At 36.8% G+C, this 27,400-nt stretch overlaps 1 protein-coding gene and 1 non-coding gene across 2 annotated transcripts; both read left to right on the forward strand.

The window, feature by feature from the left end:
- The first annotated feature begins 825 nt into the window (after nucleotides 1-825).
- LOC112525964 (extended synaptotagmin-1) lies at nucleotides 826-8,857 on the forward strand. Its single transcript, XM_025136300.1, has 14 exons — nucleotides 826-1,494; nucleotides 2,606-2,680; nucleotides 2,771-2,878; nucleotides 3,188-3,220; nucleotides 3,297-3,386; nucleotides 3,547-3,669; nucleotides 4,942-5,085; nucleotides 5,180-5,602; nucleotides 6,016-6,150; nucleotides 6,534-6,746; nucleotides 6,831-7,106; nucleotides 7,414-7,539; nucleotides 7,825-8,124; nucleotides 8,255-8,857. The coding sequence occupies exons 1-14, from the start codon at nucleotides 1,300-1,302 to the stop codon at nucleotides 8,474-8,476; spliced, it is 2,463 nt and encodes an 820-aa protein (XP_024992068.1). The 5' UTR covers nucleotides 826-1,299; the 3' UTR covers nucleotides 8,477-8,857.
- A 13,876-nt stretch (nucleotides 8,858-22,733) lies between these two features.
- Nucleotides 22,734-22,840, forward strand: LOC112526253. Its single transcript, XR_003070576.1, has one exon. It is a non-coding gene; the product is annotated as a small nucleolar RNA R71 (small nucleolar RNA).
- Nucleotides 22,841-27,400: the final 4,560 nt, after the last annotated feature.

Below are 27,400 nucleotides of genomic sequence, written 5' to 3' on the forward strand. Positions count from 1 at the left end.
TTTATCTGCAGTTAGTTACACGAATTCAGTTATGGTTTGAAATCGAATAGGGATGAAATTGTTTAGGGATGAACGGGTTTAAGAGTTTAAGAGTTTTTAAGAGTTTTAGCCAAATGATTTATAATATAGTATAGATATAAATATATATAGATTATATATTTTCTATAGTAAATTACCTTTTTCATCCATATGACCCGTTAAAAGTTGCAATTTTTACCTTTATAGTTTAGTTATTGTGATTTTCATCCCTATATTATGTAAATCATTGTTATGACTTATAACTTATTGTTGTTCGAGTACTTGTGATTTATAATTCCTTACTATATTGGTCTCTTATACTTAAAAATGTAAGAATTAATTCATGGACGGAAATATAAATAAATTACAAACAAGAGAGACGAAAACCGCAGTTTTTAGACCACAAACACGGAAACTAAATTTTTTAACAAATCATATAAAAAAAACGTAATTTACTCTATTTTCTATATAGACATGTACACATATGTCAACAAGACAATGGCCTACGTAGGCCACACCTATTTATTCTATATATGTACATAAAAAATAAGTTATAATAGTCTTGTTTGGTTTTGATATATTTACCGGAAGAAAAGTGTTTGAAATTCTAATCCCAAAACAGAAATTTTAGATTTTGATGATTAGATAAAGCTAAATTATAGTGTCATAGTAACAAGATGATGATGTGATAAAGAACTTACTAAAAATAACAGTATATGCAATTTAATTTGATTTACCCAAGAGATCAGCACAATCACATGACAACTTTTACCATTAAAATGTTCCCAGACCACCATCTATGAAGCCATCAATCAAGGAACTCTCCTTCCACTGTCATCTATGGCTCAAGTCTCCCCAATTTGCTTCTACAGCTCAAATCTTTTATGCTAATATTACAAAAATATCTCATGGATTTCACATTTAATTCTTTTTGTAAGAACATCAGTTGGTGACTGTTTTCATTTTTGATGTTTATGCCTCCACTGAGCATCATTCTTTCCCCAAAAAGTCAAACCTATTTCTTGTCTCTACAAATTCCTGTAGTAATCGATTCTTTATCAACTCATTATTTCATAATTGAATGAAATAAGTTATGGGGTTTTCTTATTTGAATCTTTAATCCTCAAAAAGCCTCTCTTTTTCTCTCTAAATCTGAACTTGGGTATATGTAGAAATCTTGAAATTTGGACTTCATTGTTTTGAAATTTGTTCTCTCTCTCTCTCTCTCTCTCTCTCTCTCTCTATATATATATATATATATATACACATACATATATTGAAATGTATAGAAGAAAGATTAAGAAAGCTAGTTTTGATATGAGTGAGATAACAGAGTTCTTAAATCAATTGACGGTGGAAAAACCACTTTTTCCATTAGTGATTCCTCTGTTATTGGTTTTATGGAGTATTGAGAAATGGGTTTTCAACCTTTCCAATTGGGTTCCTCTTGCAGTTGCCGTCTGGGCAACCATTCAGGTTTGTTGTTCGATTCACTATTTTTCTTTAATTTTTGATATGGTATCATTTATCTGGAAAAGTTTGATTATTGAGGGTAATCATGGGTTATAATCGACTTTTGGATGAAATATTAGTTTTTATTTTCTCATTTCCTGATAATTTTCTTTCTCTTAATGGATGTGAAAAGAACACAGCTCCTACAAATTACTTGCATATATACCTGATCAAGTGTGAGTTCCCATGTTAGAGTTTCTTCCACTTTTCAAAACTCAAAGAAAATGATTATCTGTTTGTAGTTTGCTTCATAAAGATAATGGAACTTTTAGTAGATTGATTTGGCAAAGACTAACACTGGAATTGGATTTCTGCGTTTTTGTAAAGTTGTTAATGCCAAAGATTAGGCAATTGAAAACAAATGATATACACTTGAATTTGCTGTTAAGTTGTATGCATTGATCATCTTGAAATTACAACTTATTGAATCACAAATTGCAGGATTGATATTGCCTCCCATGGTTATGGGTTCTTAGGTTCTTCAATAAATTACGAGGATCAAAACTAATTAAATGAAAAACTGTTCTCATTGCCTCACAAGCAAGCCTTTACGCAATGGTTTGTTTGCTTTTCCTATACATTTGCCTAATAATGACTTAAAAATCCCCAAAACATGCAATGATCAAGTTACTACAGGAATCTTTAGTCCATTGACTACTTGTGTAGATCTTTGTTGTATTGTTAAATTCCCATGTGCATCTTCACATGCTTGAACTGTTAGATGCATATCTTCTAATAGCACCCTTCTTTCTTTGTCCTTTTTCTTATTTTATCAAGGGGATGAATGCTTTTCCTTTTTCATTTTCTTATTCTGGGGGAGCAGGGTGGTATGATAAAAGCAAGGAAAGTGACAGTAAAAATTACAGAACATGCTTCAATTTATTAATGCATATTGTCTAAATGTTTATGTTTATCTGCAAACTGTAATTTGGTACTTTTTTACAGTTAAAACAGGCAATTTTCAATTCCATAAATATAAACATTTGATTTTTACATACTATGCCAAGAGTCCTGATAAATGATTGATATTATGCATGAAATAGAAGTTCTAAGAGATGGTTGTTTTAATCTGCAGTATGGAAGCTATCGGCGGCGAATCCTTGTGCAAGACTTGAACAAAAAGTGGAAGCAACTCATTTTACAAACATCTGTATGCTCTCATTTTCTGTCTGGTTTCGTCGACGTAATTTGAGCTCAATGAACCATTGAGGCATTCTAATTTTTTATTTTACTTCACCAGCCTACAACACCATTGGAGCACTGTGAGTGGCTCAACAAGCTCTTAATTGAAGTTTGGCCCAATTTCATTAGTCCGAAGCTTTCTTTAAAATTCTCATCCATTGTCGAGGTGACTACCACTTTCTTATAGCTATAAAATGTGCTAAATCGTGTTTAAAGACATGCACTTTTGGTGATGCTCAGCCTCAGTAGTTTCTTTCCTTACTAAGACTTGAATTGTGTTTTAAGACATGCACTTTGGGTGACTCTCACATCCAAATTGCATGCCTTGAAACACATTTTGAAACCAAATTTTAGGCAGGAGTGCTGGAACTATTGGTATGTTTTAATACACGTGAATACGTAGTTATTATCGATTTGTGGTGTGATCGATGAGTATGAAATAATTGACCAACGGCAATTGATTGTTCTCATGCAGAAACGCCTAAAGCATCGGAAGCCAAAGCTAATTGTAAGTTGTTCATCCTCTTGTATGCTTTTTTGGGAAAGTGTTTATAGATGCATGTTGAATAGCATTGTTCTTGTAGGAAAGGATTGAGCTGCAAGAGTTTTCATTGGGTTCACGCCCTCCTATATTGGGAATGCATGGGGCTCAATGGTCTAGCGCAGGTGATCAGGTGTGATCTCTTAATGAATTGACCTTTTTTAATCTTAATTTTGAATCTGTTCTAGCTATGTAAATTCCTTGGGCTTATACTATTGATTTATGTTTTTAAATTGTTTATCTTTTTCTTTTGAGAAATCCTTGCTCAAAACATATACTATCTACCTTTACAGAGATTCATACGCATGGGCTTTGATTGGGACACTACCGACATAAGTATCATGTTGCTTGCGAAGTTGGCAAAACCCATGGGAACGGCTCGAATCGTCATAAACAACCTCCACATCAAGGGTGATGTATGTAAAACTGATTTACCTCTTACACGTTATCTCTAATTGTGTGATTATATACCCTATATACATAAACATACATATGCATACATCCATACATGTGCTTGTATATATTTATATATATACACACACACACACATACGAGAAAGGTTCAAACAAGAACACATTCATTTTACAACAATGTGAGAACACTATTTTCTTATAGTCTATCTCGTGTGATACTAAATTAGAGACACAAGCTACCTTTGGTGCGGCGTAGATCACGGGCCAAGTCGCTTGACACCTATGTGTATTATCTCGTTCATGGTCTTAAAAATCGTTCGAGGCGTACACCTTGAGGCGAGGGGAGGCGAGGCGAGGTGGCCCAAAACCGCACTCGAGGCGGCGCCTCTTGGACCTTGAACGAGGCATACTTCTTGGTTCAGTGAGGCGTACGCCTCAAATGATCTGCTTTAGTAATGGTTTTTTTGGCTTCTTTTTATAAGCTTTATGGCAGTAGAAATACTTCTTTCTTTTAAATTTAAAATAACTGAAAGTTAAAGCCCAATGGCCCCAATGTGTACTTTTAATATCTTAAAACCCAAAAAACTAGAAGTTTCTCCCCTCAATCAAAGTGTGGTTTGAGCCTTCCTTTTTCTCCAAGCAACCAATTTTTCCACACTCTCAACTTATCTCACGGTTCACTTTTTCCTTTGTCAAGAACCGCTGAACCAACACCCTTAGTAATTTAGTATTATATATATTATATAAATATGTATATATTTGTGTAGTGTATATACATATTTTGGTGTATATATATTTCCGCCTTGGGGCTTACGCCTTGGACCGCCTCGAGGCTTACGCCTTGCCTCGTTGAGAGAAAACGCCTTGAGTCCCGATTCCGCCTTTTAAAACCTTGATCCTGTCTGATAAGGGTGTTCTAGCATTTTTCTAAAATGAAAGTGTTCTCGTTTGAACCTCCGTGTATACATAGAAACATGTATATTTTCACATTGTGAAACAATACATGTGTAACATACAATGTGGTTTCACATTTTGAAACAATAGATGTGAAATGATACATGTCCATAAGTGTCACATTGTGAAACAGTACCTTGAGTCCTAGCTTTAGATAGAACTCATTAAACAGTTGAAATTGGTTTTCACGGGTTCTAAACATTTATCGTATAATACATAGGGGGAGGTGGGGCTTGATAGATTGTTATTTTCTACTTCACTTTCTTATGTTGATGATTGAGTTATGATGCTTACTATTGATTGTGTTGCTAAATTCTGCAGCTTATTCTATCACCAATTTTAGATGGGAAAGCATTTTTATACTCGTTTGTGTCAACTCCTGAGGTCAGGATAGGTGTCGCATTCGGAAGTGGTGGCAGCCAATCTTTACCTGCAACAGAACTCCCTGGTGTTTCATCGTGGCTGGTAAGCTCGAGGTTTTAATTTTTAGATTTAATTACACTTTCTTTTCTTGTGTTTATCTGATGGCATAGTGCTTTAATTGTGTTTTCATATCCAGGTTAAACTTTGCAGCGATACATTGAATAAAACAATGGTTGAACCTCGACGCCGTTGTCTTTCTTTGCCGCCAGTGGACCTACGGAAAAAGGCGGTCGGAGGTGTACTCCATGTCACGGTTGTGTCAGCCGGAAAACTTTCTCGGAGTAGTTTTAAAGGAAGCCGTACAAACAGGCAACAAAGCTCTACAATTGATGCTTCTGTACTAGAGAATCATGAAATTGGTAAAGATTTTCATACATTTGTTGAAGTCGAACTCGAAGATTTGACGAGGAAAACACTTGAGCTTGCTGGACCCAACCCAACATGGGATTCAACATTCAATATGATTCTTCATGATGATGCTGGAATTCTTAAGTTCAATCTTTATGAATGTTGTCCAGACAGTGTGAATTATGACTACCTTGCTAGCTGTGAAGTTAAGGTATGCTTTGACTTTTGAGCTTATATAAAAAGCCACATTTGGTGAGACATAAACTAGTGTTTCCATAAGCTCGAGGGGCTTTTTTTCTCTTTTTTCTAGTTATGCCTCTTATGTTCTACATTTTTAAGTCATCTGGCTTATCAGCTAGTCTTTGCCAAACATGACTCGGCTAATAGCAAATTTATCAGCTTTGCAACATAGCCTAAACTACTTTGAGAGTCAAGAAGAAACATGACTTTCATGACAGATTCACATCAAAAAGAAATTCTGGTTGTACTCGAGTTTCTGTGACTAAAAGTACAACCAAATTTTTTTTTTTGATGTAAATCTGTCAGCACTCTTTGAATTTAGCAAATACAGGTCAACTATGAGTAGGATGGTCTTTTGAAAGTAAAATTTTCTAATGGGTGCAGTTAAGATATTGCACAGATGACTCGACCATCTTTTGGGCAATTGGAGCAGAATCAAGCGTGATAGCGCAGCATGCTGAGTTTTGTGGAAAAGAAGTTGAAATGGTGGTTCCATTCGAGGGTATTAACTCGGCAAATGTATGATCTTTTGCCATAAAAAATATATATATATATATATATATATATATATATATATATAGACCTACTTTATTTAATTAAATCATCATAGTAAACTTCTTTTTTACGCTTAAATGTAGAGCTTAAAGAAATCTTCATTTGTTTTGAATGCTAATGGCATTCATAGATTACATCTGAATGGATATTATGCTTTACCATCAGAAATAATGTGACATTTGATGAATGGCCTTTTTTGAGATACTCGTTTGATTATATAGCAAAAATGGTTGATTTGAAGAAACATTTCGAGATCAGAAGACAAAATCTCTTTCTTTTTTACCGAGACAATTTCGGTAGAATTACCATAATATTTTGATTGATTTCTGTTATCTATGGGTTTGCAGTTGAAAGTGAAACTTACGTTGAAGGAGTGGCAATTTTCTGATGGTTTGCATAGCTTGAGTGGTTCTCGACTTAGCTCACGAGGATCACTATATGGGTCCTCTATTTTTCAACCACGAACCGGAAGGAAGATTTACGTGACTGTTGTTGAAGCCAAAGAACTTTTAGAGAAGGACAAAAGCGTAAAGTCGTATGTTAAACTACAATATGGAAAGGTAGATGCACATTTCTACCAAATTATGAAATGAATATTGATATTTGCTGAATACAAACTAATATTTTCTGAAATCCTGAAACAGACCATCCAAAGAACCAGAGGTGCTACAAATGCTTCACATCCTAGTTGGAGTCAGAAGTTTGAGTTTGAAGAGATCAGCGATGGTGAATATCTAAAGATAAAATGCTATAACGATGACATCTTTGGAGATGAGAATATTGGTGGTGCAAGGGTAAATTTGGAAGGGCTAATGGATGGGGTAGTGAGGGATGTATGGATTCCGCTTGAGAAAGTAAATAAGGGTGAAGTGCGGCTTCAAATCGAAGCAGTAACGATAGATGATTTTGAAGGATCCAAGGTATGTACTACCCTTAAACTATTTAAAGTTGTTAAAAATTCCATTCCAAAATAAGAATCCACCTTCAAAATTCACACACAAGTGTTGTCATTTTCTTATTCGACAAAATGTGTTTACTCTTATATGTTTTATATAGTTTAATGTCAAACCAAACGGACCCAATAAATCCCATGCATATAGTTTAATGTGGTAACCCTTATTTTCCCGAGCCAAAGTAGTTGTTGAACTTAAAAAGTAATGCTTTTGATAGTCAAATGTGGATTCTGTTTTTAGAAATTGATTAGTCTTCATCTCTTTTTTGGTGTAGGGTTCACATGGAGGTTTGATTGAGCTTGTTCTTATTGAAGGAAGAGATCTTGTTGCTGCAGATATTCGGGGAACTAGTGATCCCTATGTCAGGGTACATTATGGAAACTTGAAGAGAAGAACCAAGGTGAGGAACACTTGGATTTGCGCAGTTATATTTTATTATAACCATCAATAAACTCGAGCCATGAGGGTATGTCCAAATTTCATTAGTTATTAAATGGCTGTAAATTAGTAGAAAATACCCATTGGAACATAGTTTGATAGACGTGTTTGACCATCAACCGAGTATCTAAAATACCCATCAGAATTTCGTATGATTAAATAGAAGGAAAATATTGCATTCATTTTGCTATGGGAGGAAATGCTATTTACATCCTTAGTCTTGCATTCGGTTGCTCTTATTGAACAGGTAATGTATAAAACTCTGAATCCCCAGTGGCATCAAACTTTTGAATTCCCTGATGATGGCAGTCTCTTAGCTCTCCATGTAAAAGACCACAATGCCCTTTTGCCAACGTCAAGTATTGGCGATTGCATAGTGGAATATCAGCGATTGCCTCCAAACGAGATGTCTGATAAGTGGATACCCCTTCAAGGAGTTAAAAGGGGAGAGATTCATGTTCAAGTTACTAGAAAGGTTCCAGAACTACAAAAGAAAACTTCTGCTTCTGAGTCAACCTCAAGTAGAGGACACAAAATTTCAATCCAGGTTGGAACTTGCATTTTTATTGCTATGATTCTTGGATCACTTGCTAAGAACAATCTTCTTTTTTCTTGCTGTTTTCTATTAGTTTTTGGGATTAGATTCTGAATTATGGGTTTATAAACCATATTGACAGATGAAGGAAATGATGATAAAAATCCGGTCTTTGATTGAAGACGAAAATCTTGAAGAAGTGTCATCGACTCTGAGTGAGCTGGAAAGCCTGCATGAGGTGGAAGAAGAATGCATAATCCAACTTGAAACAGAGCAGATGCTGTTACTTAATAAAATCAACGAGTTGGGTCAAGAAATCATCAACTCATCACCTTCACTCAGCAGAAGATCTTCAAGTAATTGATGACGATGCTATTTGGGTAACATGTATGTATAGTTTGGTATAGATCACAATAGGGTTAATCACCAAAAAGACATACTATTTGCCAATTGGACAGATACTTTTTTTCCTCAAAATTGACAGGAATGGTGCTGGATCATGCCACAGTGCATAAGTTATGCACATTGGTTGACACAGTTACTGGAGATGATTGTATTCGTCTAATTGGCTAAAAATGTTTGGTAATTAACCTGATTACCATACATAATTCTAAATGAAAAATGTGATATGGGTGATGTGAGTTCATTAGGTGTTGATTTGATGAGGGAACAAACTAGTTGTATTTGTACATGTATTTTCCACAAAACAAGTGTATAGTAGTCAAAAAGCATGTGAAGCTGTGAACTTGTTTGTTGATGGTATACATGTAGAGAGAAAGGGAGAAATGATCAAATGAGAACATGGTTAACATAAGAAAACACGAGAATGGTCAAATCACATGTCATTTTCCATCGAAATCACATACATTTGTGGAACATGGTCAACACAAGAGTGTGTGGGTGACTGGGTCTGCAACCTAGGTCGCGATTAAGGTTGCGAATCACATTTGATTATACAGGATATGATTCAACCATTTTCGTGTTCTCTTATTTGGTTACTATTCTTATTTGAAATTGTTTCTCTCTCTTTATATATATATATATATATATATATATATAGTTGTGTGTCCATGCAATGCAGCAGAATGTAAAATTCAAATACATGCAAAGGAAAAGTTGCTAGATTTCTCTCAAGACAACGCTATGTAAAGTTGGTTATGTGAGAATATAAATTCCCTTAAGATAAATTCTCATGTTGATGATTGTTTGCCCATGAGCTGTTGGATTGAAATCAGGCACTGATAACTGATTTTTCTTCTTTGACTCAGCCGGTAATCCAGATATTGTTGGGACAATTTATTTTGCAATGTGTTAGATACATAAGAGATCCTCTCATTGTGACACATTAAGTATCCTTTGTTATCAATGCAGATTTTGTACAAATCTTATAACCAAATGCTTTTATTAATAAAAGAAAACTTATAGAAGATGAACCTACAAATATCCTAAAGATCTTAGCTAAGATAACTAAGATATATATGAATTCGTAAGTTAATCTAATATGAGAGAGAATCTGATGAAACCTTTTAGAAAAAAGAATACAAAATGAATTATGATGACTTTTCAATAGCCAGGTACAACTTTATACAGTAGGTCAGAAAGTTGGTCAAAGTATTTTCAATAACACCCCTTGACTTGTAAGGAAAATGCTCCGCTACCCTTGTAGATCCAAGAAATGTGAGGCGTAGTCCTCTAGTCCTCTACCTTTCTATATTTGAACACTTTTGCTCCTTGTACTTTTACTTCTTGCACAATATCACAAACAACAATCAAACAATACAAAAGTTAAGATTGTAAATATGATATCATATTTCAACACCCTCCCTCAATCTTGACTTTTGAATAAATCAATCATTTTGAGTTTTGAACAAAGAAAATTATGATGTGTTATACTAAGAGATTTTGTGAAAATATTAGCTGGTTGTTCAGACGAGATTATCTTAACAATTTTTATTATCCTTTTACTAATGTTTTCACGAATTTAATGAACATCAATTTCTATGTACTTTGTTCTCTCATGAAAGGCAGGATTGTTTGCAATTTGTATTGCAGATTTATTATCACAAAATAAATTGACATGAAGCAAATTTTTTATGTTCAAGTCTAATAAGATTTTGAGAACCCAAATAATTTCACAAGTAACTATGGCCATAGCCCTATATTTGGATTCGGCAGATGACCGAGAAATAGTGCTCTGTTTCTTGTTTTTCCATGAAAGCATAGAATTACCAAGAAATATGCAAAAACCAGTCACAGACCTTCTGGAGGAAAGGCACTTACCCCAGTCTGCATCGACGAAAGCATTAAGTGAAAAAATTTCAGACCTGGTAAAGCTAACTCCTCTGCCAGGAGACAACTTTAAGTATCTAAGAATTCTAAGAGCCAGATTCAAATGAGATTGCCTAGGAGCATGCATAAATTGACTTAAACAATGAACATCAAATGCAATATCAGGTCTAGTTGCTGAAGGATAAATAAGTTTTCCAATTAACCTTTGAAAACCAGTGTGATCAGACAGATACGGATCTTTTGAGCTACTAGAGTCTATTACAATCATATTCATGTCCATTGGTGTGTTATAAGGTTTACAGCCAAGATACCCAAATTCATGAAGTAATTCAAGACAATATTTTCTTTGGGTCATACACAACCCATTTATACAATCTAAAATCTCAATACCAAGGAAAAATTTTAACTTTCCCAAATCTTTTATAAGAAATTTGCTTTTAAGAAATTCTTTAACATTGTTTATTTCCTGGTTATTATTTCCAGTTATCATTATATCATCAACATAAACAAGCAAAATTATGAAAACGTCATTAACAGATTTTGTAAACAAAGAGTAATCATTTATGCTTTGAACGAACCCATTATCAAGTAAACAAGAAGAGAGCTTCGCATACCATTGTCTCGGAGCCTGTTTTAAACCATACAATGACTTAACAAGTTTGCATACCCGTTTATCATTAGGACTATAATATCCGTCAGGTAAAGATATATAAACTTCTTCAATTAAATCACCATATAAAAAAGCGTTATTTACATCTAACTGAAACAGACTCCATTTAAACTGAACAGCTAAAGCTATGATACAACGTACAGTAACCATTTTCGCAACCGGGGAAAATGTTTCCTCATAGTCTAAACCTTCTTTTTGACTGTAGCCTTTGGCTACAAGCCTGGCCTTAAACCTCTCAATCTCACCAGTGGACTTATATTTTATCTTATATATCCATTTACAGCCTATAGCTTTTCTACCAGGAGGCAAATCGGTTATGACCCAAGTCCTATTCCTATGTAAGGCCTCCATCTCGTCATTCATAGCATTAACCCAATTCAAATCTTTATAAGCTTCTTGAGAAGTTTTAGGTTCACTTGACTTATTCAGATTCGAAACAAAACAAAAATTATCAATGGAAAGACATGAATAGTTAACCACCTTTTCTATTCCATATTTTACCTTCCCTTCAATCACAAAATCATTAAATTTTTTAGGTAACACAAATGTTCTAGAAGATTTTCTAGTAGTTTGCAACATACTAGAAGGCAGATTAGGAGTTCCCTCAGAGAAGACGAAATCACGAGAAGAATCATTACTACGTCTGTCTATTTCTTCAGGCTGACAAGCAGCCTCTTGGTAAGTGTTGGCAGCCGAGTCAGAACCGTTCAATGGTTGCCAACTGGTAACTCGTCCTAGATTATCATCATTACTAGGATTAAGTCTACATTGACTTTCAGAGCTGCCTAGAGGCCTCCTATTGACAGAACTAGTTGGGCTACCTAGCATATCTTTATTATTCGGGTCCGAAGAAATATTATAAGCAGACTCAATATTATTGGTCGGTTATATTTTACACCTTTAGACTTAATGAAATTGGGCCACAAAGCAAGTATACAATACGACCCAACGTCGTCTTTCCAAGTAATAAAGTGGTACAAGTACCGGATTATCGTCCACAGAGATTGTAGCCAAAGTTAGATTAGAGTCAAATGAAATAGATGATTTCAGATAAAGATTTTGAAGACTTTTGTTTGATTTTAAGGTGAATCCAAACAGAATACATAATATATAAAAGAAACAAGGGTGTAAGACTTAAGGTGAGACCCAAATACAAATTCCAGCAGCCAATGCTATAGAAATGCTACAGCAAACAGTGTTTCAAAACTAAGTTCCACCATCTATTTTGAAGGCATTCCACTCGGACTTCACCATTGCACTATATTATAACTTTCTACCCATATCTCTATGTGGTGTCCGGACCAAGGATAGTGACACGATGGTGTTTTTAAAATATATGGATAAACAAATTTCTTTGTTAAAAATCACTCTCTCGAGTCGATTCCCATATCATTCGAGTTGGCGTGTTCTTGATAGTTCATCTCTGAATCTATCACACTTTGACACTTTCGAAGAGTGACCAACCCGTCGGGAGTTAAGTTTTGAAAAACATAAATRACAAGTCTCCTTGTCGGCAACTTTCTCAAGTCTACCTCTTATGTCATTCAAGTTGCCGTGCTTATCAATGTCTTATCTCTAAGTCCATGGCACTTTAACACTTTCAAAGTGATCAACCCGTCAAGAAGTGTGTTTGGTTTTATAAAAACTCGAATGAAACAATGGAACGTCGTTTACAAAAACACTTAGCTACTTTTGTTTGGTTTGAAAATCTCACCTTTCCGTCTCACACCCAAGCTATAAAAGCTTAGCTACTCATAACGGAAAGTAAAAAATAAATGACGGAAATTAAAGACATAAACGTAAATTGTGTAAAGTAAATAACGAGGAAATAAATGACGAGAAAGTAAATAACGAGAAAATAAATGACGGGAATGTAAATTGCGAGAATGTAAATTGCGAAAATTAAATAACGGAAAGTAAATAACAATAAACGTAAAAGAACATAAAATAAAGAACGAGAAATTAAAAGACAAGAATTGAAAGCTTAAAACTCAAGAACTTCATATTTCTCAAAAGGTTCTCTCAAAATCAACTCTAACCAGCTGATTTTGATCTTAGAAATATGTTTAAAGGTGTGTGGAATCACAAGGTTAAGTCCCCTATTTATACACAAAGCCTTGCACTAAACAATAAAGATATTAACCACTAGTTAATGTCCAAAAGTTAATAAAAGGGAATCTTAAGTACAAGATGACATATTAATTCAAAAATCCCTGATTAAAAAAGCCTTCCAGCTGTCTTCCATTCAGCATCCAAAAGTCAGCAGCTTAATCGTTAAGCCCTCGCAAAACCGTGCACGTATCAGGTGGCTGCTGCTTCAATGCTGTAGCATCAGGTTGTTTTAACAAAAATTCTCCGTTAGCTTGTATCTTTGCGTCCCAACAAGTTTAACCACAATATTTTAGCTCCATAATAAAAGTATAAAGAAATAAATCAAAATGACTCAAAGTGAGAATGAAAGGAAACTAATTTTGACTAAAAAGACGTAAACGAATGCATTATGTATTGAATTCTCAACACATATCACACCCCCAAACTTAAACCGTTGCTTGTCCCCAAGCAACCAAAAGACAAATAAAAAGACTCAATTTATACAAAAAATTTGCATGATCAAGGCATTAAGTGCCAACCCAACAAGAGTTATACCCAACATGAGGCTCATAGCCTTTCATAAATCCAAGATGAGTCACTCAAAACCAAGTCATTTTATGTGAACCRTAGGCTAGCATTCCCTTTTCTTTGTTAAGTTCAAACACAATCACATATATAGGATCAATAGGGCTTAAAGGGTTTACTCTCTTTGGCGTTTCTTTTCTTTCATTGCCTTTTTCCTTTTATATACTCCACATATGAATTTTTTCAAATTTTTGGGCACTTTGACCTCTTTTGATTGGAGTGCACATAGCCCCTAAGGGAATTTTTATTGTGCTATTTTGAAACACATAGCCCCTATGGGACTTTTATTGTGTTTTTCCAAACCCTTTTATGATAAGGAGTCAAATTAGAGCTTTGCTCTTTGGTATTGACTTTATGTCCTTATATAAACTCCTCCCCCAAACTTAAATTTGATAATGTCCTCATTGGCGCTTTATGAGGTAGATAGTGTTTGAAAGGGTGCAAGTGGCTTAATATGAGTATAGAAAAGAAGGCCTATATCATTTCCTATTGTGAATTGTGTGATCAAAGTGTTTTCCCAAAAAATGGTTTGCTAGTTCTAGTTTTGAACAAAGTGATTTGGTTGAATGACAAGTAATCCGAAGAATTATTCAGGCTATGATCTCATGTGCAACATAACTCAACTTAAGTGATCATGCATAAAAAATAAAACTAAAAACTATTAAAGACTATTCCCGACTCCAAGAAATAAAATATGGAGACTAAAGTACGTGGTAGAACATGCCCTACTCCGAAGGAGTAGGCTGTGTGCTCCGGACAGCCGCGACTATTGTGCCCGTGCTAATCTCAGCCTTCAATCTTGCATTCTCCACCTTGTAATGCTTCAACCTCTTTTGCAGCCTCTTGATCTTACCACCAGTTCCCTCTTCCAGCTCCTCTTTTAACTTTTGAAACCTCTTCTTTGCCTTTCTTTCACCTGCCTTTAACTGCTCCATCAACTCAGCTTGCATCCCATCAATCTTCTCTACCATTTCAGCCCGGTGGTCCATCAAACTATTCATTAGATTGCTGCCCTGTGCGAACAAATCTTCCATAATCCTTGTCATCCCCGTATGCTCCCTTCCTCGGTCACCTCTCTCTCTTAGCCGTGATACTGCCTTCATATCGATTGACCATTTCTCCTCACTCTCCTTGATCACTAAGTCATCTGTATATTGTGGGACCCCAGCTTGCAATAACAGTTTGTTAAGTAGGTCCGGGAAAAATAATTTCCCTTGATTCCTCCTCGAACAATAGAGGATGGCCTTTTCAATAACTTCCCCCACATCTACTGATTTTCCCATGACCACACAATACAGTAAAATAACTCTCTCAACCGAAATGGAGCTATCATGAGTTGTCGGGTGGAGAGAGTGTCGAATAAAATTCATCCACACATTCGCATCGGGAGTCAAGTTGGAAGCCCTAAAAGATCTTAGCATGTAATTGATGTGGGAGTCCCATGTGGCTTCGGGCTTTCCTAACTCTACCAATCTCCTCTAATTTAGCTTGGAAAGCTTTTTGAGAGAGGGTACCATACTCAGTTTTTCTCGAGGGTGATAGGCCTAAAAGTTTGTTTATGGCCTTAGCCGTAAAGCTTACCTTAACACCCCTTACTTTGAGTTTGGTGGTACTATAAACACACGGCTCCGCATAAAACTCTTTAATTAAAGTCAAGTTAAAAGAAATTTTTACCTCACATAGTGCTTGCCAACCATGCTTGTTGATCACCTCCTGTATAAAACTAAATTCTTCTACGCTTCTTTGATCAAATCCCTTGTCGGGCAACACTTTCTTGTTTCTGAATTGTCAAACATTTCTCGTGCCTTTTCTGAACTGAACCCATCGAAAGGTATCTGGGGCCTCGTAATGGTTTTGGGCTTGGGCTTGGATTTTACCCCAGATGGACCGGCTGTCTCGGACTGCCTTGATGATCCTTTTCGAGATGGTTTACGTGGCACAAAGGTTGTGTGCCTTAATTGGACAGAAGGTGCAGGTGTACGTTTGGCCCTCTTTCTAGGGGGCTGTTTTTCCACAACCTTAGACCTGGTTGCAAACACCCTTCCTAGCCCATTTCTCTTCTTTGTGGGTATGGATGTTATACCCTTATGATCGACTTCCAAATCCATTTCTATTGTTGGGGACTCAGTGTTTTCCTTCCCAACAGGTTGTGCACAGTGTTTAATTTCAACAGGTTCTTCCTCAACATCTGATGTACCATGATCAAACTCAATGTGTTCTTCCTCAATAGTGTGAGGAGCAGAATCGGCCATAGCTGTAGGTTCATGAGTGGTGTAATGATCAGGCCAAGTCAAAAGATAGACTTTTGTCTCATTCAAACCAGTGGGTGATGGTGTTGAAATGTCCATTAAATCTTCTTCCTCCTCATAGGATTCAGAGGCCGTAAGTCCTTCTACCAACAAATTAGGGCTCAAATTAAGGTTTACATCAATACCCAAACTAGGGTTTGCAATCGCCGGTAAAATGGGTGAGGTATGAGCAGGGGTGTCGGCGACAGTAGGTGGAGAGAATGGAGGGGCGTCGATGGCTGGAGGTGACGATGTGGGTGAAGGGACGGCAGCTGGTGGCGGAAACGGCGATCGCCTCGTTATTCGCTTAGCCCTAGGTGACGAATCGGCGATGAGCGGTGTCACCAATCGTGGTCTAGGAGACGATGGCGAAGAGGGGAGGGACGATGATGGGCTGTTAGCGACGAGGTCCACCCACTCGGGCTCACTTGTACGTCACGAAGATGAAGCAGCGGCTCACCGGCGGTTACTTCTTCGCACCGGCGATGGTGGTGGGTCTCGGATGACCGGCCTTTTTGATCGGGCCATGATTGTCTCAATAGAACAGTAGTGTAGTTAGAGAGGGTGATAAAATGAGGATGTTCTTTGAGTGTAAGTGACTAATGGAGAAGAGATGTTTGATGGAGAGGCCGGCGATGAGTGGCGACGGTGATGATGGTTCTTGGGAAGATGAAATGTCTCTTCTCAATTAAGTCCCCTCCTTTTTCTTTTGAAAATTGACGGTTAAGTGAAGAACCAGTGGATAAAGTGGTTATTTGGAGGTTAAGGAAGCTTATCATCATGGAGGGAGTGGGTAGTGTTTGCATGGGAGACAAAAACTGAAATGAATAGGCTGACAAAATTCTTTTCTGATTTTCCAGGTGGCTGCTGATGTCACTGTACTTCCCTTGATTTTATAAAATTTTCACCTAACTTCACATGTGAAATTTGGAAAGGAATGCTACAGCATCAGCAAAGCATCAACTTTTCTCACAACCTTTTCAAAATTAACCTGCACACTAACAAACTAATAAAACATAACTGCTCTAATACATAGATATAAAAAGGAAATATATGTACAATCACCACTGGACTTTGAAAAGTCCACAAAACATATTTATTTAAAGTGTGGCCCAATTCTCAGAGCAATGCTCTGGGAATGCTACAACATCATGATATGCCTTAACTCGTTGTGCATTCACTTTAAACACCATGTTGTCCTCCGGGTTGATCAGGTCAACCGCTCCATAAGAGAAAACTTTATGAATGACAAAGGGTCCGGACCACCTGGACTTGAGCTTTCCCGGGAATAGTTTCAACTTAGAGTTAAACAAGAGGACTTTTTGTCCTTCTTTCAACTATCGGTGTTGGATTCTGTTATCATGCCATTTTTTTGTCTTTTCTTTATAAAGCTTGGCATTCTCATAAGACATTTGTCTTTGCTCCTCCATTTCACAAAGTTGTAACTTTCTTTTCTTTCTGGCTTCATCCAAACACATATTGAGCTCTTTGATAGCCCAATATGCTTTGTGCTCAAATTCTAGAGGTAGATGGCAGGCTTTTCCATAGACTAGCTTATATGGAGAAATGTCAATGTATGTGTTGAAAGCGGTTCTGTATGCCCATAAAGCATCGTCTAATTTGAATGCTCAGTCCTTCCTATTGGGTTTGACCACTTTTTCCAAAATGCCTTTAATTTCTCTATTAGAGAGCTCTGCCAAACCATTAGTCTGTGGGTGATAAGCGGTGGCAATTCTATGGTTAATATTGTATTTTTCAAAAACTCCTTTTAACAAATTGTTCACAAAGTGGGTACCCTCGTCACTAATTAGTGCTCTAGGGATACCAAACCGTGTGAAAATTTGTTTTTGGAGGAACTTAACCACAGTTTTGGCATCATTTGACACACATGCCATGGCTTCCACCCATTTGGATACGTAGTCTAACCAATAAGAATGTACTGGCAATTATTTGATGGAGGGAAAGGACCCATAAAGTCTATCCCCCAAACATCAAATAATTCAACTTCAAGTATCCCATTTAATGGCATTTCATTTCTTTTGGAAATGGAGCCACTTCTTTGACATTCGTTGCACCTTTGTGCAAAATTGTGGAAATATTTAAAATGGTTGGCCAATAAAAACCGGACTATAGAACCTTGGTTGCAGTCCTTTGGCCTCCAAAATGGCCTCTGTATGGTGCATGATGGCAATGCTGCAGGATTGCTGCCACTTCAGATTCAGGCACGCATCTTCTTAAAATCTGATCTGCACCAAGTCTAAACAAAAATGGGTCATCCCACAGATAAGATTTAGCATCATGAAAGAATTTTTTCAACATGTGGCCTGTGTAATCAGAGGATTTTATTCTACAGGCCAAGAAATTAGCTAAATCTGCAAACCATGGTGTTTTTGGTTGGTCAATCATGAGGATTCTTTCATCCGGAAAAGTATCACTAATGTCCATTCCTCCTATCTCAGGTTCTTCTAACCTAGACAAATGGTCCGCTACTTGATTCTCTACTCCCTTTCTATCAAGTATCTCTAAGTCAAATTCTTGCAATAAAAGCACACATCTTATTAACCTAGGTTTTGCATCTTTCTTTGAGATCAAGTACTTGATGGCTGCTTGATCGGTATGCACAATTACCTTTGTTCCCATCAAGTAGGACCTAAATCTCTCAAAAGAAAAGATTATGGCCAATAATTCCTTCTCTGTTGTGGTGTAATTAATTTGTGCCTCATTCAAAATCTTACTTGCGTAGTAAATTGAATGAAACACCTTTTCTCTCACAGCACCTACCGCCCAATCACTTGCGTCACACATGATCTCAAAAGGTTTGTTCCAATCAGGGGCAACTACCACTGGTGCGTTAACCAAAGCTTTCTTCAAGGTTTTGAACGCATTTCTGCATTCGTCATTAAAATCAAATTTTTGGTCATGTTGTAGGAGTAAACAGAGAGGTTTTGAAATTTTTGAAAAATCTTTGATAAACCTTCTATAAAATCCGGCATGCACCAAAAAGCTTCTAATTCCCTTAACAGTGGTAGGTTCGGGTAGTTTTTCAATAACTTCGAGTTTTGCTTTATTTACCTCAACCCTCTTTTTGAAATTAAGTGCCCAAGAACAATTTCTTCCTTGACCATGAAGTGACATTTCTCCCAATTTAGGACCAAGTCTGTCTCCTCACACCTTTCCAAACTTTTTTTCAAATTTTCCAAACAGTTGTCAAATGATGACCCATATACAGAAAAATCATCCATAAATATTTCAATGGATTTTTCAAGCATATCCGAAAATATGGACATCATAAACCTTTGAAAGGTGGCAGGAGCATTACAAAGTCCAAATGGCGTTCTTCTAAAAGCAAAGGTGCCATAAGGACAAGTAAAGGTGGTTTTTTCTTGGTCTTCGAGAGAAATGGCTATTTGATTGTACCCTGAATAACCATCCAAGAAACAATAGTACTCTTTGTCGGCTAATCTGTCCAACATTTGGTCAATGAAAGGTAGCGGAAAATGGTCTTTTTTATTAGCCTTGTTTAGCCTCCTATAGTCCATGCATATTCTCCAACCGGATACAACTCTAGTGGGGATAAGTTCATTTTTGTCATTTGTGATGACTGTGAACCCTCCCTTTTTTGGAACGCATTGGACTAGGCTAACCCAAGAATTACTAGCTATCGGGAAAATAATTCTGGCGTCTAACCATTTCAAAATCTCCTTTTTGACTACCTCTTTCATGACAGGATTCAGCCTTCGTTGAGGTTCTATGGATGTGAAAGTCTTATCCTCTAAGATCTCTTATGTTGACAAATGGAGGGACTAATCCCTTTAAGGTCGGCAATGGTCCATCCTAAGGCCTTTTTGTGCAATTTCAACATGTCCACAAGTTTCTYTTCTTGATGCAATTCTAGGGTAGATGAGATGATGACAGGCAATTTGCCTTCTTCTCCTAGAACAACATATTTCAGATGGGATAGGAGTTGCTTCAGCTCCAAGTCAGGTGGTGATATGATGGACGCGGTAAAGTCTTTTTGCTCACAGTTTTCCAGCAGCTCAAATACTACAACATTCACCGGAACAACATCATTTCCTATTTCCTCTATTTCCTCAACACACTCTTCTATTTCCTCATCACACTCCTCTTCCAACTTAAAGTTCTTCTGAATTTCCTTCTTCAAAGCACATTTCCTTTATCTCATATATTCTTGAATACTCTTCCAAGTAATCAGGGTACTTTAGAGAGTTGAAAACATTAAAGGTGACTTTTGGTCTTGGAGTCTCATAGTCAACTCTCCATTTTGGACATCTATCAAAGTTCTTCCGGTGGCTAGAAATGGTCTTCCTAAAATAATAGGAATGTCCTTATCTGCCTCAAAGTCTAGAATGATAAAGTCTGCCAGAAAGATGAACTTGTCAACTTGTACCAACACATCTTCAATTTTCCCCTTAGGATATGCTATGGACTTGTTGGCCAATTGGAGTGTGACTGTGGTAGGTCTAGCCTCTTCTATGCCTAAGGTGTTGAAAACAGACAAGGGCATAAGGTTGATACTAGGTCCTAAGTCACATAGGGCTTTCCCTATCTCCTTCCCTCCCATTGAACAAGGAATGGTAAAACTCCTTGGATCTTTGAGCTTGGGGGTATGCTATTGGTCAAAAGTGCACTACATCATTTGGTAAGGGCTACAGTCTCATATTTAGTTAACTTATTCTTCTTGCTTAGGATGTCCTTCAGAAACTTGGCATAACTAGGCATTTGCTCAATTGCCTCAACAAGCGGGATGTTGATATGCAATTCTTTAAACACATCCAAGAATTTCTTAAAGGGTAGTTCCTCTTTTTGATTCCTCAACCTTTGGGGGTAGGGAACATAAGAAGGGACTGGTTTTATTACATTCTTACTTGGAGGTGTTGAGCAAGATGGGTCTTGAGTGCCTTGGGTCTTTGTGGTGCCCTTTGGAGGTTCAGATGAAATGTTAGCATCAAGCTTAGGGGTCTCTAAAACCTCAGTCTCTTTTGACTTTCTTAAAGCATCCTCAAATTTATGATATGATAAAATATGGCAAAAGCTATACCGAAAAAGGGTTCACGTGGACGTATTGGTTCACGTAAGAGTACACGTAAAATACCAAAGGGAGTTATTCATATTCAAGCAAGTTTCAATAATVCCATTGTGACTGTTACAGATGTACGGGGGCGAGTGGTTTCTTGGTCCTTTGCCGGTACTTGTGGCTTCTGAGGTACAAGAAGAGGGACGCCATTTGCTGATCAAACCGCAGCAGGAAATGCTATTCGTGCAGTAGTAGATTAAGGTATGCAACGAGCAGAAGTCATGATTAAAGGTCCCGGTCTCGGAAGAGACGCAGCATTACGAGCTATTCGCAGAAGTGGTATACTATTAACTTTCGTACGGGATGTAACCCCTATGCCACATAATGGCTGTAGACCCCCAAAAAAAAGACGTGTGTAACGCGGACACAGGTGGTGCATGGCTGTCGTCAGCTCGTGCCGTAAGGTGTTGGGTTAAGTCCCGCAACGAGCACAACCCTCGTGTTTAGTTGCCATCATTGAGTTTGGAACCCTGAACAGACTGCCGGTGATAAGCCGGAGGAAGGTGAGGAYGACGTCAAGTCATCATGCCCCTTATGCCCTGGGCGACACACGTGCTACAATGGCCAGGACGAAGGGTCGCGATCCCGCGAGGGTGAGCTAACTCCAAAAACCCGTCCTCAGTTCGGATTGCAGGCTGCAACTCGCCTGCAAAGAAGGGTCGGACCAGTCTTTCTTTGGCAGGAACCAATGCTGTAGCATCAGCTTCTGTCAAAATGGGTGTACTATCTTTTTGTACTTTTTCTTTCAACTCCTTGCCATTCCTAAGGGTCACTACTTTCACATGTTCCTTACCTAGGTCTCTAGGGACCTCTRTATTACTGGGCAAGGTACCAAGGGCTCGATTGTTCTGGTTAAGCGCAAGTTGACTGACTTGAGTCTCTAAATTCCTGATGGCCGCACTTTGTTGATTAATCAAAGCTTGATTTTGGGCTTGTGCATGTGCAAAAAGTCCTTTAATCATTGCTTCCAAAGAAGATGATTATGTCTGTGGAGGAGGTTTGGTCTGAAAAGGTGGTTGTGAATTCTGAAAACTTTGTTGGTGAGTTTGAGAGTTAGAACTGTTTCCATGATGTTTGAGGTTGGAAATTGGAAGTTCCTTGCTATTTATGGACTGGTGGATTCAAACTTGGACTGTTCCATGAAAAGTTCGGGTGTTGTCTCCAACTGGCATTATAATTGTTGGAATAGGGGTTAGCTCTGTTATGAACATAATTTACTGATTCAAAATTATGAGTACAATGTTCATATGAATGATCCCCACCACAACACACACACTGCACAGATAGGACTGTTGGAACAGGTGTATAAGCAGCTTGCTGTCCTCCCTGACCAGAAGTTCAAATTTTCAGCATGTTGGTCATGTAGGTAAGCTGAGCTGTTAATGCAATATATGCATCTACATCATGTATCCCAGTAGTCTTTTTCTGTGATTGGGCATGTAGGTCGGCCTAGTGCCCATTGTTGGCTGATATCTTTTCCAGGATTTCATATCCTTCATTTTAGGTCATAGATGTGAAGGCTCCGCCCGCAGTCGCATCAAGCATTTGTTTTTCCATGGGATTTAACCCATTGTAAAACGTCTCAAGTTGAATATAGTACGGAATGCCATGGTGTGGGCATTTCCTCAACAACTCTTTGAACCTTTCCCACGCGTTAGGAACAACCTCATCGTCCATTTGTTTAAAAAGACAGATTTCATTCCTGGACTTAGTGTTCCTTGTTGGTGGGAAATATTTTCGCAAAAAAATTTCTGCCATGTTACTCCACGAAGGCACAGAACTCGGAGTTAAAGAATTAAACCATGCTTTTGCCCGATCCCTCAATGAAAATGGAAATAAAGTAAGTCTGAAAGCGTCATTTGACACTCCCGGGATCAAGAAAGCATCAGTGATTTCCATAAAAGATTTTAAGTGCGAATGTGGGTCCTCCGAAGGTAATCCGGAAAATTGGCCATTCGTTTGCAACATGTGAAACATTATCGGTTTTAGTTCAAAATGGAGAGCGGTCATATGTGATCTAACTATCCCGGAATTCAATTGCTCAAAATCCGGAATAACATAATCCATGATCCTCCCATTTTTGGAATTTGCCAAATTAATGATGTTCGGAGTTTGTGCTCTTTGTTGTTCATTATGGTCCGATTATGTGTCCAAATTATTATCATTATCATGATGTGGATGTCCTTGTTGAAAGTTTGGGAATGGTGGAATTGGTTCAAAACTAGGCTGTTGGTTTTCCAAATGAGGTATTTCCGGAATGATTGGGGGAGGTAACGCCATGTTTGGAGGGAGTAGAGCAAAAATTGCTCTTTGAGCCCTCCTCCTATGGTGAAACGTTCTCTCAATGTCGGGATCAAATTTGAAAAATTCTCCACGATGTGACCATGGCATACACCACTTTTAAAAATGATTGTGATGGTACAAGAAAAATCAAATCTTTTACTTTACTCAAAATAAAACTTTAGCGAAGCAATCCCCGGCAATGGCGCCAAAAACTTGGCCGGTTATATTTCACGCCTTTAGACTTAATGAAATTGGGCCACAAAGCAAGTATACAATACAACCCAACGTCGTCTTTCCAAGTAATAAAGTGGTACAAGTACCGGATTATCGTCCATAGAGATTGTAGCCAAAGTTAGATTAGAGTCAAATGAAAGAGATGATTTCAGATGACGATTTTGAAGACTTTTGTTTGATTTTAAGGTGAATCCAAACAGAATACTAAATATATAAAAGAAGCAAGGGTGTAAGACTTAAGGTGAGACCCAAACACAAATTCCAGCAGCCAATGCTATAGAAATGCTACAGCAAACAATGTTTCAAAACTAAGTTCCACCATCTATTTTGAAGGCATTCCACTCGGACTTCACCATTGCACTATATTATAGCTTTCCACCCATATCTCTATGTGGTGTCCGGACCAGGGATAGTGACACGATGGTGTTTTCAAAATATATGGATAAATAAATTTCTTTGTTAAAAATCACTCTCTCGAGTCGATTCCCATATCATTCGAGTTGACGTGTTCTTGATAGTTCATCGCTGAATCTATCACACTTTGACACTTTCGAAGAGTGACCAACCCGTCRGGAGTTAAGTTTTGAAAAACATAAATGACAAGTCTCCTTGTCGGCAACTTTCTCAAGTTTACCTCTTATGTCATTCAAGTTGACGTGCTTATCAATGTCTTATCTCTAAGTCCATGGCACTTTAACACTTTCAAAGTGATCAGCCCGTCAAGAAGTGTGCTTGATTTTATAAAAACTCGAATGAAACAATGGAACGTCGTTTACGAAAACACTTAGCTACTTTTGTTTGGTTTGAAAATCTCACCTTTCCATCTCACACCCAAGCTATAAAAGCTTAGCTACTCATAACGGAAAGTAAAAAATAAATGACGGAAATTAAAGACATAAACGTAAATTGCGTAAAGTAAATAACGAGGAAATAAATGACGAGAAAGTAAATAACGAGAAAATAAATGACGGGAATATAAATTGCGAGAATGTAAATTGCGGAAATTAAATAACGGAAAATAAATAACAATAAACGTAAAATAACATAAAATAAAGAACGAGAAATTAAAAGACAAGAATTGAAAGCTTAAAACTCAAGAACTTCAAATTTCTCAAAAGGTTCTCTCAAAATCAGCCCTAACCAGCTGATTTTGATCTTAGAAATATTTTAAAAGGTGTGTGGAATCACAAGGTTAAGCCCCCTATTTATACTTAAAGCCTTGCACTAAACAACAAAGATATTAACCACTAGTTAATGTCCAAAAGTTAATAAAAGGGAATCTTAAGTACAAGATGACATATTAATTCAAAAATCCCTGATTAAAAAAGTCTTCCAGCTGTCTTCCATTCAGCATCCAAAAGTCAGCAGCTTAATCGTTAAGCCCTCGCAAAACCGTGCACGTATCAGGTGGCTCCTGCTGCAATGCTGTAGCATCAGGCTGTTTTAACAAAAATTCTCCGTTAGTTTGTATCTTTGCATCCCAACAAGTTTAACCACAATATTTTAGCTCCATAATAAAAGTATAAAAAAATAAATCAAAATGACTCAAAGTGGGAATGAAAGGAAACTAATTTTGACTAAAAAGACGTAAACGAATGCATTATGTGTTGAATTCTCAACACATATCAATTATTATCGCCTCCATTCTTATCATTGGGTAAAGAAACATCAATTTTGTTAGACAGTTCATTTCCAGAGTCAAAAAAAGTTTAATTGATTAGTCTTTATTTTCAGAATCACTCAACTTATTTGTGACAGCCGTCAAATTCGAACTTCCAGGTTAGCTCTTATTAAGTTTGTATTAGTGTTACTGAAGATAATTTATAAGATTAGGAATTAGTTAGGTTAGTTTGGTCAAAAATTTCTAGAGATTCCGGCAGTTGCTTTGAAAGTCCGGTTCCGACCCGAAATTATCTGAAACGTCGTATACAGTACCAAATGCTCTAATTTATACCCAATATATATAAAACATTAAGTTTTAGTGTTTTAAATATAAAACCTTTCTATTTAAATAAATTTAGTCATCTTGGGCTTTTAATTCGAAGAAAAATGTCAAAAGTGAGAAAATGACATTTTATGCATTTTGGGCTTTGTTTTTAAAAAAAAATTATTTTGAGTTAGGTTGGGTCTTATGGCCGGCCCCTTTTTTCCCCCCTCTCTCCCTCCCTTATTCTACATATAAGTAGCTTTATTTCTTCATTATTCCCCATTTTCTCTTCCTCCAAAATTTAAACTCCTCTCCTCTCTTTCTCCCAAAACCCAAGGGTCACTTTGAAGAMCATCTTCATCCCTCATCATATCCAGCCGAATTTCTTCATAATCTTCATCATTTTTGCAAGAAGTTTTGAAGATATTTCATCCAATTCATCCACAACAAGGTAACACCTTCATCCTTTTACTTTTCTTGTAAGTTTTGGGGAGAAAAACCCACTTTTATGCATTCTTCATCTTCTATTTTCTAAGTTTCGAAAATATTGAGTTTTAAGGAGAGATTATACCCCAAAAACATGTAAGAATGATTATATTATGGTGGTAATCTATGACCCAAACACTAGAACTCAAAAAGATAGGAAGAAATCATGATTTTATGTGGTTTATTTCTTAAAAATCTTATATTCTGGTGCTGACAGATTATGTGCTTGTGCACAAATCATCCATATCTTGCAATTGACATGTTCAAATGTTATGAGGTTTCTTCTAAAAGTTTATTTATTGAGTTGGGGTTGCAATGCAATTGGTCTCACTCAAAAACATTGAGTTTTGACCCCCCAAAATACTCAAAACATTATATATGTGCATCTGAGAGTTTTTCAATAGGTAAACCCTACTTTGAACAGCCATAACTCTCTAGATAATCATTCAAAATTGTTGATTTTTCTTCTGGATGTTAGTTTAATGAGTTACCTTTCAAATTCCACTGATTTCATTCAATATTGTGGTGATTTGAGGTTTTAATTACTCAAAATAAGWTGAACATGCAATCTGTCCGATTCTGACAGATTTGTATATGTATGTTCCATCGACCATATCTCTTTCAAAACTGGATGAAAAAGGATGATTCTTCTTTTGAGAGTTATATTTATGGGTTATCTCCTACTTTCAAGTGGAATCACATGAAATTATGGAGTTTTGATCTCCAAGMACCTAAAACACTATAGGTGTGCAAACTGTGAAACCACCAGTAGGTAACTCTTACTTTGAATGCTAATATCTTTCTACTTACTTGTTCTTAATGTATGATTTTTCTTCTAAACTGTTCTTTTATGAATTAGTATTCATTTGAATCCAATTTCACTCAAAAATATGATGTTTTAGGGCATGAACTAATTTACTTAGGTTAAGTGTGCAATCTGTCAACTAATGACATATGTGTGCATATGACTTTAAGGTGTCATATCTCCCTCTCAACTCATCCAAAATGAGTGATTATTAGTTTAAAAGTTTCGTATAAGTGTTATATTTTCAGTACAACTTGAAATTCTGAAGAACACTCAGTAGAACTCTTTTAATGAGTGTTTTACTAACATGGTGTAATCTGCCATTTCAGTTGTGATAAGTTGTATTTCATAAATTATTTGAATCATCATTTCATGCCAAAAATACATGAAATTTGGTCAAGATGACTAGAACTCAGTGCTATAACCCATGTAAAAAGATGGGAAATTATCTCATTTTTGAAGTCTCTTTATTTTGATCATCTTTAAGTATCATAAGTTTCTGTCCAGGATCAAGATTTTGGGATTGGTTGATTTT

Source organism: Cynara cardunculus (genome assembly GCF_001531365.2).
Source record: "Cynara cardunculus var. scolymus isolate 2C chromosome LG 13, CcrdV1, whole genome shotgun sequence".
In the NCBI taxonomy this organism is placed as follows: Eukaryota; Viridiplantae; Streptophyta; class Magnoliopsida; order Asterales; family Asteraceae; genus Cynara; species Cynara cardunculus.